At 33.8% G+C, this 13,229-nt stretch overlaps 1 protein-coding gene across 3 annotated transcripts in view; it reads right to left on the bottom strand.

Annotated features, from left to right (window-relative positions):
- The window catches only part of STAG2 (stromal antigen 2), a 155,607-nt gene that overhangs the window by 46,062 nt on the left and 96,316 nt on the right, over positions 1–13,229 (bottom strand). For all 3 annotated transcript variants that reach the window (XM_006885059.1, XM_006885058.1, XM_006885057.1), the window contains 7 exons: positions 11,702–11,853; positions 9,178–9,251; positions 8,142–8,265; positions 7,408–7,506; positions 7,241–7,320; positions 2,438–2,545; positions 1,536–1,647 (listed from right to left, as the gene is read on the bottom strand). In XM_006885059.1, coding sequence (XP_006885121.1) covers positions 1,536–1,647; positions 2,438–2,545; positions 7,241–7,320; positions 7,408–7,506; positions 8,142–8,265; positions 9,178–9,251; positions 11,702–11,853 — 749 coding nt within the window. The remainder of the gene's footprint in view (positions 1–1,535; positions 1,648–2,437; positions 2,546–7,240; positions 7,321–7,407; positions 7,507–8,141; positions 8,266–9,177; positions 9,252–11,701; positions 11,854–13,229) is intronic.

Raw genomic sequence — 13,229 nt, forward strand, 5'->3', positions numbered from 1 at the left:
AACTCTTTATAATAGGGAACTAATATAACCATAATGAGATCTGAAGGTTTAGAAGGTAAAGAGCAATGCTGCCAATCCAAGGACAGTGGTTCGAATCCACCAGTATCTCTGTGGGAGAAAAACAGGCAATCTCTTGTGTCATTTACAGCCTATGAAAACTTGTTAGAGGGTCAATTATAAGTCAAATTCTCAGTGACATTGACTTTCTCTTATAACTATAGTTTCAAAGTTAATCAAAGATACTATAAACAACTGAAGGAAATTTTAAAACATGGCAGAAACAGTATCTCAAATACAGAAAACTGGTTGCTGTCAAGACAGAATCAACTCATAGCTGACCCTCCAACACATTTTCACCACCTACAAATCACACAAGAGGAGTCTGCTCATCTTCCTCCCTGGGAGTGGCTGCTGAATTCAAACCAGAGGTAACACCAGTGGGTGAGCAGCACAATTCCCTATAGTCGATGGAACTATAGCTTCCAAACTGAATCTGCAATATATAAAGGGATAGTTCATAACCAATTATATTCTAAAGGGATGGCTCAAATTTTTTCATTAAAAAAAGCATTGGACATAATTGCCACATAAGTACAATAAAAATAGAATAAAAGAGAGTAAAACAAAGATCAAGCCACCAAATAAGGATATGGAGGAAAAAGAATTTAACAAATTAAACATCTATTAAGCAAAAGTAATCTGGTAGTCATCTAAAACAATGCAATGTGCAACATCTACATCTAAAAGCACACTTAACATGAAAATATCAATTAATATCCCTTAATATCTAGTAAACATTTCCAGTTCAATAAGGCAACAACAACAAAAAAAATCAGAAATGACATAGAGGTTGGAAAGCAAAAAACCAAGATTATCATTAGAAAAATTTATGAAATCTTTTACAAATTATAAAAATTGTTTTATTAACAAAGGTATAAGTTAAAAGGTCAATACAGTAAACAGTGGGATTTTTATGCTATAGCGCTGAATGTTTTTTTGTAACATATACTATCAACAATTAGAACATTTACTCAGAAGGCTCTGATACTGATCAAATACATATGGTACAAACACCAATGTAGATTTTCAACTTGAGGAATATGTAAAAGAATCATTGATTAATCAAAAGCTACTATCTAAAAAAATAGTAAGAAAACAGTAACAGTACCAATTAATGAGATCCCACAATATATAATTTTAAAATCTTATTAGTAGTAGGGGAGCTCTGGTGGCCTAGTGGCAAGAAGCTGCACTGCAATCCCAGAGGCAGACGGTTCGAATCCACCAGATGCTCTGCCGGGGAAGGAGGGACAGTCTCCTCCTGTACCAGTCAGATCTGATTTGACGGTACACTCACACAAAAATAATACATTTAAAAAAAAAATCTTATTAGTAGAAAGTACTTTGAGGAGGGAAAGGGGAATGTATAGTTTTCCATGCTAGTCAATATTTACTGTATCATAACTTAATATGTAAATTATTCTAACACTTTTGGAATTTTTCAAGCATAAGTATACCATAAATATTTAACCTACCTCACTTTCAAGAAAGAAAAAAACCAATGTTTTGACAAGGTTGGCATTTGGGCCTTGTCTTCCTCTTCTTTTCATCACTCCATCGTCTTCTGGATCTCTACGGCTAAAAAGCCTATGAGGAAAAGAAAAACATTTACTTTTTAAAAAAATACAAACTTATTTTGAAATTTTTAAAAAAACCACCTAACTGTCTGAATTACCTATTTGGTTATCTGATAAAGGAGTAAGGAGAAGTTGCAAAGACACTTTAGTATGATACTATTATATCAAAGCATAAAATTGTGAAACATCATTTCATACTTCTCAATCCCTATAACGCAATTCAAATTAATTGTACTGAGTTGTAACTCTATTTAAGAAACATTATTATACCTTTTTTGGTATCATTTCCTTCTCAAATGTGACTAACATATTTCTTATGTACAGATATCAATGACACGTTAGTGAGCTCTGGTGGCTCAGTAATAAGGAGAGTTGCAGTGTCAACTCAAAGGCACACAGTTCAAATTCACCAAATGCTTCCCTGCAGAAAGATGGGCAACTTCTTTCTGTGTAATGTATTGCCTCAGAAAACCAGCTGGATGGTCAGCTATGATTTGATTCCCACTAAACAACACATAACAACATAATATAAAGGTGAACGCATTTTTTCCTTCTTATATAATTATCCTTATTTCTGAAATTCTTAAACAGTTATTGCTTAGCCTCTAGACTGACATTATTGCACCGCAGCACTCAGGAGAAGTCCCTAACAGGAGACTTCCCAAATGTAATTCATCTTTTGCCAAATGAAAAAAAAAATCACTTCTGTCGAGATCAATCCCCTCCACAGACAAATATTCCAACAGTTTACTGTACAACAGTATACTTTAGAAAAGGAATTAACAGAAATACAGGCTTACTTTTTGTAGAGAAATTCCCCAGCTGCTACTGCTACTGGCCGGTGAGCTGAATAAACCAGGTGATAGACATTTTCACAATCTTCAGCGGTAAGAACTTCTTCACTACTCCTATGGGGGAGGGGGGGAAACCACAATATTTGTTTTGAAACAATGTCATAATATTCAGTATAATAACAAGGCAAGTGTCCATTCTCATACTTGTCTAACATATTCAGCAAAAAATATTTCTTAGATAATCTGCACATGAAAGTTTACCAACAACAGAACTGAGAATTGTGAGGTTCAAGATAAATTGGAGAAAAAAATAAAATACTGAATATAAATGAATGTGAAGATGGTAAGTAATAGCATGTGGATGGAAAATGTACATAATACAAAGGCAGCTAACAACAGAAAGTGAAGAGACAATGTAAAGCGCTAAGAAATCAGAGAACACATTACACATCTCATAGTAATATTAAGCAGAGACAATATCATGGCTTTACAAGAAATTCTCACAGCAATCGATCTAGTCAGTTTCAACTCAAATCTGGCCCTCCATTAGATTTCTGAGGTTGTAAATAGTAACAGGAGGAGACTGCCTATGCTTTCCTCTTGAACTGATGAGAAGTGCTTCATATGTCGTTTATGGAATACTGTAAAGGCAATGTAAGTAGCTTTTCCAAATAATTTAGATTTAAGTTACAAAAGAACTTTACTTGTCACCTGTCAGTAAGCATAGTATTAATTTTTCTACTTTTCAAAGAATAGAAGAAAAACTTTCCTGAGGATTGCAGTAATTAGTAGGCTAATCAATGAGACAATCCTAGGGCAAATTTTTAGAGTTCTTCCCTTTTTGGTTACATCTACAGTCCTGGCCTATGATAATTCTTCTCTCCTAAAATAGGCTTTTAATATACCATGAGCTAAACAATTTAGCATTTTAGTATTTTATATATTAACAGGACTACTCTCAGAGAAAAAAAACCATTAAGACGATTAAACGGTTAGTTATACAGCTTAGACCCCTGTAGTTTCGGGTTTCTGTTCTGCTCAAGGCTTCTGAAACTGATCTACAAAGAAACAGAACAATTTTTTGGTTGGTTTTATTAAGTAAGAAACTAAAACATGATTATAATTCATGTTTTAAAAACATTTAAATTATTCTAAACATCTTACTGGTGGTGTAAGATAGAGCAAGGTTCAATTACTGATTACTGTTAATATTGAAGTCCATCTCAGGATTGCAATATTAGTACTATTTACTTAATCCAAATAGGAAGTTCTGGTGACTCAGTGGTAAGGAGTTGTGCTGCCAACTCAAAGCCACAGGTTCAAATCCACCAGCTGTTCCACAATCAATCTCCACCTGTGCAATTTTCTGTCTCTGAAAACCTACTGGAAAAACAAGTATGAGTTGTTCTGACCCAAGGGTACACAACAAGAAAACCATAAAAATGACTTTCTATTATATTCCATAAAAATAAGAGATGCAATGAAAGAAGCCCACATTTTTGTTATGGAGGAAGGTGTTAAAAAATGTTGTAAGCATACTTTTTTTAAGGAGCGCTGGTGGCATAGTCATGCTGTTAAAGAAAGGCTGAGTGACTCTGAAGGTCTGAATACACCAGCTGCTCCCCACGGCTCACATTATGTCTCCCCTTAAGATTTGCAGCCTCAGAAAATCAAGGTCGCTTGAGTCACAATGAATAGATGTCACTGAGATTTACATGACTTTCTTATTTCATTATTTCTACATATGTGCAAATAATTAAAAGGGTGGTAACAGTGCAGTGGTGACATATTGGCCTGCCAAAGGAAAGACGGGCTATTGGAATCTACCAGCTGCTAGTATTAGTCTTGTTTGGGGTTTTGGGGTTTGGGATTTTATACTTTTTCTTTAGGGTGTTATGTGTACAATTATTTGTAACTCCTCTAACTAAAAATTCAAGAGAAAATACAGAAACTGGTAAAAGTTACAAATGATCTCATGCCCTCATAAACAATGTCTATTATCAGTTTGACTACAGCTAAGACTACAGTGTTTCAAGGCATGACCTTTACTACCATCACATAGTGTTATTTTACTAAATAATAAATACATGGGGCTATTACAGAATAACTTCATTCTTCCTCTAATGATAGCACTCATTTTAATATACAAGGGTATCAAGCAGTTTTCAAACCACAGACCTTCCCTTAGTGTTCCAAGATTAGAAATCTTTACAGAAGATTGGTTATCTTTCTCCTACAGAGCAGCTGATGTATTTGAAGGAGTGACGCTTCTGTTAGTAACCCAACATATTACACCCTGGCCGCACAAGACATAATGGCAATCAATCAATCAATCAATAAATATGTCAAGGGTTCAAATCTCTGAAAAGTTCTTCAGCAAAGAAGATGGGGAAATCACCTTCTAAAAAGAATTACAACCCTGGAGGACATTATGCTGAATGAAATATCTCAGTCACAAAAGGACAAATACTGCATGGTGCCACTGCTGTAGAATGGGACTGACATCAGGGTTGGGGTAAGACAGAAAAAAACTGGATATATTATGTATTGTATACTGCATTGAAACAGATGAGGGAGAGAACAATTTAAAAGCGATATATGATAGGGTATCATAAGAGTCCAGAATGAAGGTTGCATAGTGGAGTGTACGTGAGGCAATGGTGGGGGGTGAGGGTGGGGGTGCAAGGGGACAGCATACCAATAAAAGAATTTTTCTTTTACTTTTCAAAGAGAGGAGTGAATGGGGGGGCTAGGCAGGGAGAAAAGTGCAACAATGAATGAATAGAAATCCAAAATCTCTGTAAATGTTAATTAAAATTAATTAAAAAAATAAAAAGAATTACAGTCTTGAAAAGTTGGGGGGGGACATGTAGGTATAAGTTGTGGTGTTATACTTGTTGGTTAATATAAATGTGGTTGACTGCATTTTTGCTTCAATTTCTGTGTATTATCTGGTTTAAACGTTCTGTAGATAATCTGGTTTTCCTCTTTGACGATTTTTCTACTGGGTTTCCAGTGTTTTATGTGATTTGAGAAATTAAACTCTTTTGTACAAGTATTTTAGCCATTTTTTCTATAATTTTGTAGTTTATTTATGAAATTTCATTCTATATTTTTACAAAGTACACCTCAAATACATTGCCTCCAAATCAGAATCAACTTATAGCAGATATTCCAAGCAGATTTTCAGAGGCTATAAACCATACATATTGTCCAACTTTCTCCTGTGAAGCTGCTGGTGGATTTGAACAATCTGACTCTGGGTAGGCAGTGCAACTCTTTAACGATTAGGCTATCAAAGCTTCCTTTATGCCACAGACATTTTAAATTTTCTTATATAATTCATTGATCTTTTCTAGGTTTTACATAATGCTTTATACAGTATTTTGACAATTTCATATTTTACATTTAAAATTTTCCTCTAGCTGAAATCAGAGTGTTTTGGTGGCACACTCCATAAACAACTGTACAGCTATCCCAAAGGTATTATCTCTCTTCTAATCCATGAGCTGCTCTGAGGAAGAAAGATGAGTCATCTTCTCTCATGTGATTCATAGAAAACTCACTTGATGGAGAGCTATGAGTTCATTCTGACTCAAGAGCAGTGAGTTTGAGCTAGAAATTATTAAATTGTAAAATGATTGTATTTAGCCAAGAAATGTCACTCTCATTCTATATTAGATTCTTCTATGCTTTAATTTATTCTTTATTTTGTTCTGCAGAACTGTCTAAATTTCAAAATTGCTATGGATGTATATTAAGATTTAAAGTAATATACGGCTAGTTCTCACGTGTTTCTTTTAATCAGCACTGTGTTAGCTTATCTCTTAACACAATGACTTTTCCACCTGAACAATAATAGCATCCTTTATAAAAGATGCTTTTGGTATTAATGCCTAGCTTATGTTACATGTACAGTTTTTGTCTTTAAATAATGAATTTTCCTATGTAAACTTTTCCAAAGTAAAAAGTTCATCTATTCATTAATTCAGGTCTTCTTTTGTGCTATGCTTTACTAAACTTGATTTTTAAAAAGTGACAGGTAGATTTCTTGTTGTTTATATTATTTTGAAAGAAGACTGCGATACTAAGAATCTCAACATACTATTACCAGGGCTTGGTACAGAGAAAGTGTCAGATATATGCTTGCTGAATAAAAGAATCAATAGCATTACTATTAACACAGTCATACATATTTTAAATTCATATTCTAGATGTTTTATGGGAAGCATGCTCTGGTGTTATAGGCCACAAAGTTTCATTGTTGATCTAAAGGTAACACCTCCCTGTTAGATAGAATTCACCCACTGGTGAATGCCCTGCAGAAGGATGAGCCATCTTCTCCAGTGTAGTTTACATCCTTTAAAACCCACTGGAGGGTCAGCTATGAGTTTATTCTGACCAGTTGGAAGTGACTTTGAATTTTTTGGGGGAGGGAGAAAGGGAAGATGACAGGCATGATAATTTCAGCAAATATATACTATGTTAAATGTGACAAAATGTAATAAGCAGACTAATTCATATACTGAAGTGTTTAATTACATTTCAAAAGTATCTAAAAGACAGTAAAAATAAAAGGTAGTAAAAAGGAAATTAAACAAGAGAATGGAAATATATCAATTTCTAGCCAACCTAAAATTTAACTAAATGGTTTGCTTTTCATGTGCTTTTAAAACTTCACAAGAAATTAAACTTCTGACTACATATATTCCCTAATTTAAGCTATTAAAATTTATATCTTTAAATAACTTTCTACCTAAGTCATTTAGATGTCTACGTATTAGTGATATGTAACAAATACATACTTACTGTAAAACAAGAGTAAGTAATTTTATTGCTTGTACTGCAACATCATATTCTTTGTCAAGAGTCATAGACACAATTCTATCCTAAGGGGGGGAAAAAAAACCAAGCTGTTTTTAAAGGGAAAGCAACACAGAAAAATATTTCACTATTTTCAAATAATTAAGACTAACCTTAAAGCGACTGGTAAAAAGCTCCAGTTTAGAATTAAGTTCTTTGTTATAATAAAGCCCTTGGAGAGCAGTAAGACATTTGAGTCTAACTTCACCTTGCTAAAAAAAGAAAAGAAAAGAAAAAGTTAAATGTATTATATGTATATTTTCAACTTGAGTATTTAAGAGGTATAAATTGTAATAGAATCTCTTGGAAAACCATCACCTTTATGCAAGGAGATACATGCATATGCTTACAAATAAATAACTGTGAAGTTATTTTCTACAGGTAAAATGGTTCATTTTTTTTTTAAATTGTTCAGAGTGCTGTGAAAGTATCCTTTATAGTAAGTTTTTCTATACAAAAAGTAATTATCTGACAAGAATATGAACAAAAAATATTAAGGTTAAAGAAGAGACTAAGAGGAAAGTAGTTAGAAAGGAAACAAGGTGACGGACAAATTAGAATTTGTAACCTGGTTAAGGTAATAGATCTATCAAAATTGAGGAAATGTTCTTAATACTTTTGATAAATAAATGTTTCAACACCACGTAAATGACTGTTAGGATCAGTAGCCTGAAGTTAAAACATCGGAAGATACAGTGACTGACTATAAACCAAGTTTCTGCAGAATACTTGGAAGAGAATAAAGGACAGAGACTTACAGCTGTGTGCAGTTAGTTTATTATGAAGAAAAGCTGAGTATGTGCCTATGTGAAGACAAAGTACATGTAGTTTGCAAAGCCCATCTTACCTTATCATGCATAGTCCAACCAACATATTTTAAATAACTGTCATTAAGAAAGGCATCACTATACATTTTCATCCAAATACCAATCTCTTCAATGCAAATAGCTCGGATTTCTGCTATTGCATCACTTAAGGGAAAAAAGAAAAAATTAGAACACAGATTAGTTTTTACTATACCAAAAACTTAAAATTTATACAACAGTTATTAAATATTTCATACCTATCAGGATACAACTACCTTAAGAATTACTGGGGATTAAAAATTAGAACTGAAGCATCGCCCCTGAGCTCCAAAGATATTACAATCTAAGTTCATGAGGCATAATTATCACTATATATTTAAAATTAAATAAAACTACAAACAAACCACCAACACCACCTTTTTAAAACATGGCATATTTGAGCCTTTGCTCACACCTGTGAAACAAGGTATGTTCTAAAGACAGCAGTCACACTATTCTAACAAAAACATAATTTTCAAGACAAGCTCTGGTTACACATAACATTGAGGCCAAGCTCAATGCTTGGAGAGATTTCAATGCCAGATGGAATGATTTTATCATCATGTAGGTACTTTTGAGTCACTGAAGGTTTTTGAGCAGAGGAATTAATCTCATCTAGGGTCTTCTGGAGTGTCCCTCTACCCTTCCAAGCATGATGTCCTTCTCCTAGGGACTGGTCCCTCCTAGCTAATCAGTAGAAGAAATTAAGTTTCAACACAAATTTAGCTCTAAAACTCTTTCCAATAATTCGTCTTGCCTAAACAATTAAATAGGGAGTTCTGGTGACACGGTCCATCAGGAGCAGTGCTAACTAACTAACCTACCCCCTCTGACTGTTCCTCTCTGGTGCTTTGAATCCACCAGTAGCTTTATGGAGAAAAGATGGGCAATATCCTCTCATTCACTGCACAGGTGAGGAAACCCAGAGGAGGTTCTAAGCAGAGAGCAATGTATTTAGTTGAGCTGAAACAATATCAAACTTTAAACAGAACAAATATTACACAGTGCTACTTCTTGTAGGGGGAAGAGATGACTTACCGATATCTATGTACAAAAACTCCTTTAAATATTGCATTCATCATATTTTCTATTTCATCTTGATTTTCCTGAAGCTGAAAAGAATAACGCACCGTTTCTTTTCATTTCAATTACACAGGAAGATAAGCAAAATATACAAAAGCAAATGTGGTTTATCTAGTCTTTTTAGTAATATCTCATTTTTATTATTCTAGACAATGGTAACCACATGGAAACAATTAACAGCTGTTGACTATCAGGTAGCTGAAGTCCCTTGTGTGGCTAGTACATTAGTTTTCCTTTACGAACACAGATTTACATTTTATAAATAATGACTCCAAAACATAAAGATCCTATTATTCTATGCATATAATCTGTTATACACAATCTGTGTTTTCCTTTTAAAAATATTAAACAATGTCTGATTACACAGATCTCCACACTTCAAGAAAAAAACAGTTATGTTAACTAGTGTCTATTGAAACACACAAGAAGAACCTTTTAGGAGTAAAATAACTAGGTAAGAAATTTAATGACCCTTTAAAATTGTTATGAAGCATGACCTAAAATAATCAAATAAACATTATCAAATCTTGACTGACCTAACTATTCACATTATTTTCAATTAAAAATTCAGACGTTTATAATCTAAAAACAAAAAAGCTTTCAGACTATGTTTGGTGCTTCTGTATAATGTATGTTTTCTATAAATAAAACCTAGCATTTCCAAATACTACTAACAAGGCCATACACTTTTGTATTAGCACAGATAAATTAACCAAAGGTATAGATTGTTTTTAATGTTTTTTACAAAGGAACTGTAGACATATAAATATATTATTTGTATGCAAATTTTAATGTCAAAACGCTTTTTGCCTGTATCAGTCATTCCATGTTCATTATCTAACATTCTGTCCAAGAAGTAAACCATAATTTCATGAAGAATGGCTGCTTTACATTCACTTAATATATCATGTAGTGGTATTTATTAAGTATTAAATAAAAGTATGCAATCCTTCATTTCAAAGTATATGAAAATTAGATATGGGGGAAATAGTGTTTTCCTGGCTTTTCTTGAGGCAGAACGTTTTTTAAATTTATTCATTATTTCAGATGTATTTAATTTAAAATTAGAGTTTGCATCTCATAAAAACATTAGATCAAGTAAGCAGCTTACAGATCATCATACAAATCTCTGGTGGCCTAACTGTGCCAAATCCTCATGGTTTGAATCCACCACCTGCTCCTCAGGAGGACAGGCATTATCCTCCATTGCAATTTACTGCCTCTGAAAACCTGCTGGAGGGTCAGCTGTGGGTTCATTACAACTGAATAGCACATATTAACAACAACAATAAATGCCTAACAAATTTTCTGAAACGTTTTTGCTGTTGATTGCCTTCGAGTCGAGCGTAACTCATATCGACCCTGTGAACCAAAGGCCTGAAGCCTCTCTATAATTATCGACATTTATCAAGGTTCATAGTTTCCAGAGGCATGTTGTTTAGGAAGTGGATGCCATTCCTGCTTCCTTCTGAAACATGAGACCTTGACTATTAGAAATTAAAACTCGGCAAGAAGCTGCACTGCAATCCCAGAGGTACATTGTTCAAATCCACCAGATGATCTACTGGAGAAGGAGGGGCAAATCCCCTCCTGTACCAGTCAGATTCTATTTGACGGTACGTACGTGTACGTACACACACACACACACACACACTCTCTCTCTCTAAAGAAATTTAAAAAAACAAAGAAATTAAACTCAACATCTCAATTATAAGATTGCAAAGTATGTTAATACCAGTGAAGGAAGAATTTAAATTACAAATAAAGCATCAGGAGCATTTCATTACTATCATTTAGCACAATTTTAAAAAATATTGTCCTTCAATTCTAACTTAGTAGGGAGCTCTGGTGGCCTACTGCCAAGAAGCTACACTGCAGTCCCAAAGACACATGGTTCGACACCACCAGACGCTCTGCAGGAGAAGGATGGTCAATCTCTTCCCATGCGATTAACTGCCTCTGCAAGCTCGCCAGAGGGGCTCAGCTATGGATCAGTTCCGACTCAATGGTACACAACAAAACAGCAAACAAGTTAATGTTAATCACGTATTTCCCAATGTATTAAAAAGACAAGGGAAAGGAAAGGGAGAAATCAACCAGATACAGAAGCTATTAATAGCTTATACTGTATTTTTCAAAATAATTTCACCTAGATAAACTTTTTTTTTTATGACAACAAGCTGACTGAAGTAGCTGGAAGAGATTTTCACAGTTGAGATAAACAAAACTAAGACTTAGAGAATTTAACTGACTCAGAGGTAGACAGCTCACGTACATCCCAGACTTCCTCAAGTCCAATATTATTTTCTACTCATCCGCATAGATAGGGAAATAAAGTATTACTGTCCTGCATTTTTATTTTAAAACTTCTAAGTTCAACACATAAATAACTCAAATTATTAATGTTTTAAAATTTTTAACTGATACTGTAATTAGTCGTTATAAGTTTGTAACAAAAATGGTTACCATCGAAGTTTACCTCTTTCCGCTTTTGTAGCAGGAGTTCTAGCCTCTCATTGGCTCGTTTTCCAATCATTTTATTCCGTTCTGCTTCATACTGTCTTTGTGTATTATCCATGTTTATGCTAAGATTTAGTGCCACATTCACCAAAGCTGTCATCAACTTCATAGCTATTTTCAAAAGAGTAAAATTTTGAATAAATGAGACTAACATGCAAAATTTTACTATTTAATATCACATTGTAAGATCAACAACATCAAGATGGGTTGCTCTGCTTGTAATAGAAACATAAAATACAGCTGCTACAAATGACAGCAATAAAAATAAAACAACTCATGTGTGTTAGATACTTACCATATGTTAGTTACCTACCTTAGTATTTTTCTCTTAATCCTTACAACAACCCTCAAAAGTATTATCCCCATATCATTCATGAGGAAACTGAAGGTCAGGAAGATTATGAAACTTGTCTCAGATTACAGCTATAGTTAAACTAGGATAACAAACTGGGTAATCTGACTCCCAGACTTCATGCTCAAATCGCACCATGCTATATAATATACCCCCTACCATGTTTTTCAAAGTCTAAGATCACCTTCTGAGTAAAACAGTTAACACAGCAGTCATCTAACTGTTTTTGTCATCAAAAGCCACTTGACTGCTTTATATTATTCTATGTAAAAATGTAGGCATTTTCTCAATATTTGCTTTTTAAAAAATTTTCAGTCTCTAGTTGATGCAAATGGTTATATGTTCCACTACTAGCAGAAAAGGTTTCTGGTTCAAATGCACCTTGGAAAACAGAACTGGCTATCAGCTTCCGAAAGGTCACTACTGCAACCAATAATCATTAGAAAGACAATGATGAAATAGACATAGATGAAAAGGCAAACATGGAACTTTAAAATGCCACTTAATAAAATGCTTTCTAAGATCTCCTTCTGTTACTGAATTCTCATTCCAGAGAAAAAGACTGGTTGTCTACAAAGTATCAGTTGAAAGATTTGACCTTCCTTGAACTCCACACCATTTCTCAGACTTGAGGCATTCCACTACACAGCACAATGAAACTGTATCTCTCAAGTCTCAATTTGTTACTACTAGTTCTGACAAAACAGAATTTCCCAACTTTCTACTACTAACTCTCATAAAGCACTATTTCCCAATTTTCTGCTACTAGCTGTGTCACAGCCTCAGCAAATCTGTCATTCTGATTTCAAATCATTCTCATTAACTACATACTTCAATTTACTCTAGCCATAAACTTCTAGATATTGAATACTATCTTACATAAAACAATACATTTGCATTTTGTAATGTCAAAATTAAGACCTATAAGAATATCGCCTGCATTTTAATTTCTAAGTTGGAGGATTTAACAGACTCCTTAATAAAAGCTTTACTTCTGTGGGAAAATACACTTTAAAAAATACCCCCACAGACAACAGAAAAACTCCATCATTAAAGTTTACATTAGTATAAATAGCGTTTAGCTGCTTTATTCTAAACTCAAAAACTTACATGTTCTCTAATAGTGTCAGCACAT

This window comes from Elephantulus edwardii, unplaced genomic scaffold (genome assembly GCF_000299155.1).
Source record: "Elephantulus edwardii isolate Elephantulus edwardi_28Jun2011 unplaced genomic scaffold, EleEdw1.0 scaffold00040, whole genome shotgun sequence".
NCBI lineage: Eukaryota > Metazoa > Chordata > Mammalia > Macroscelidea > Macroscelididae > Elephantulus > Elephantulus edwardii.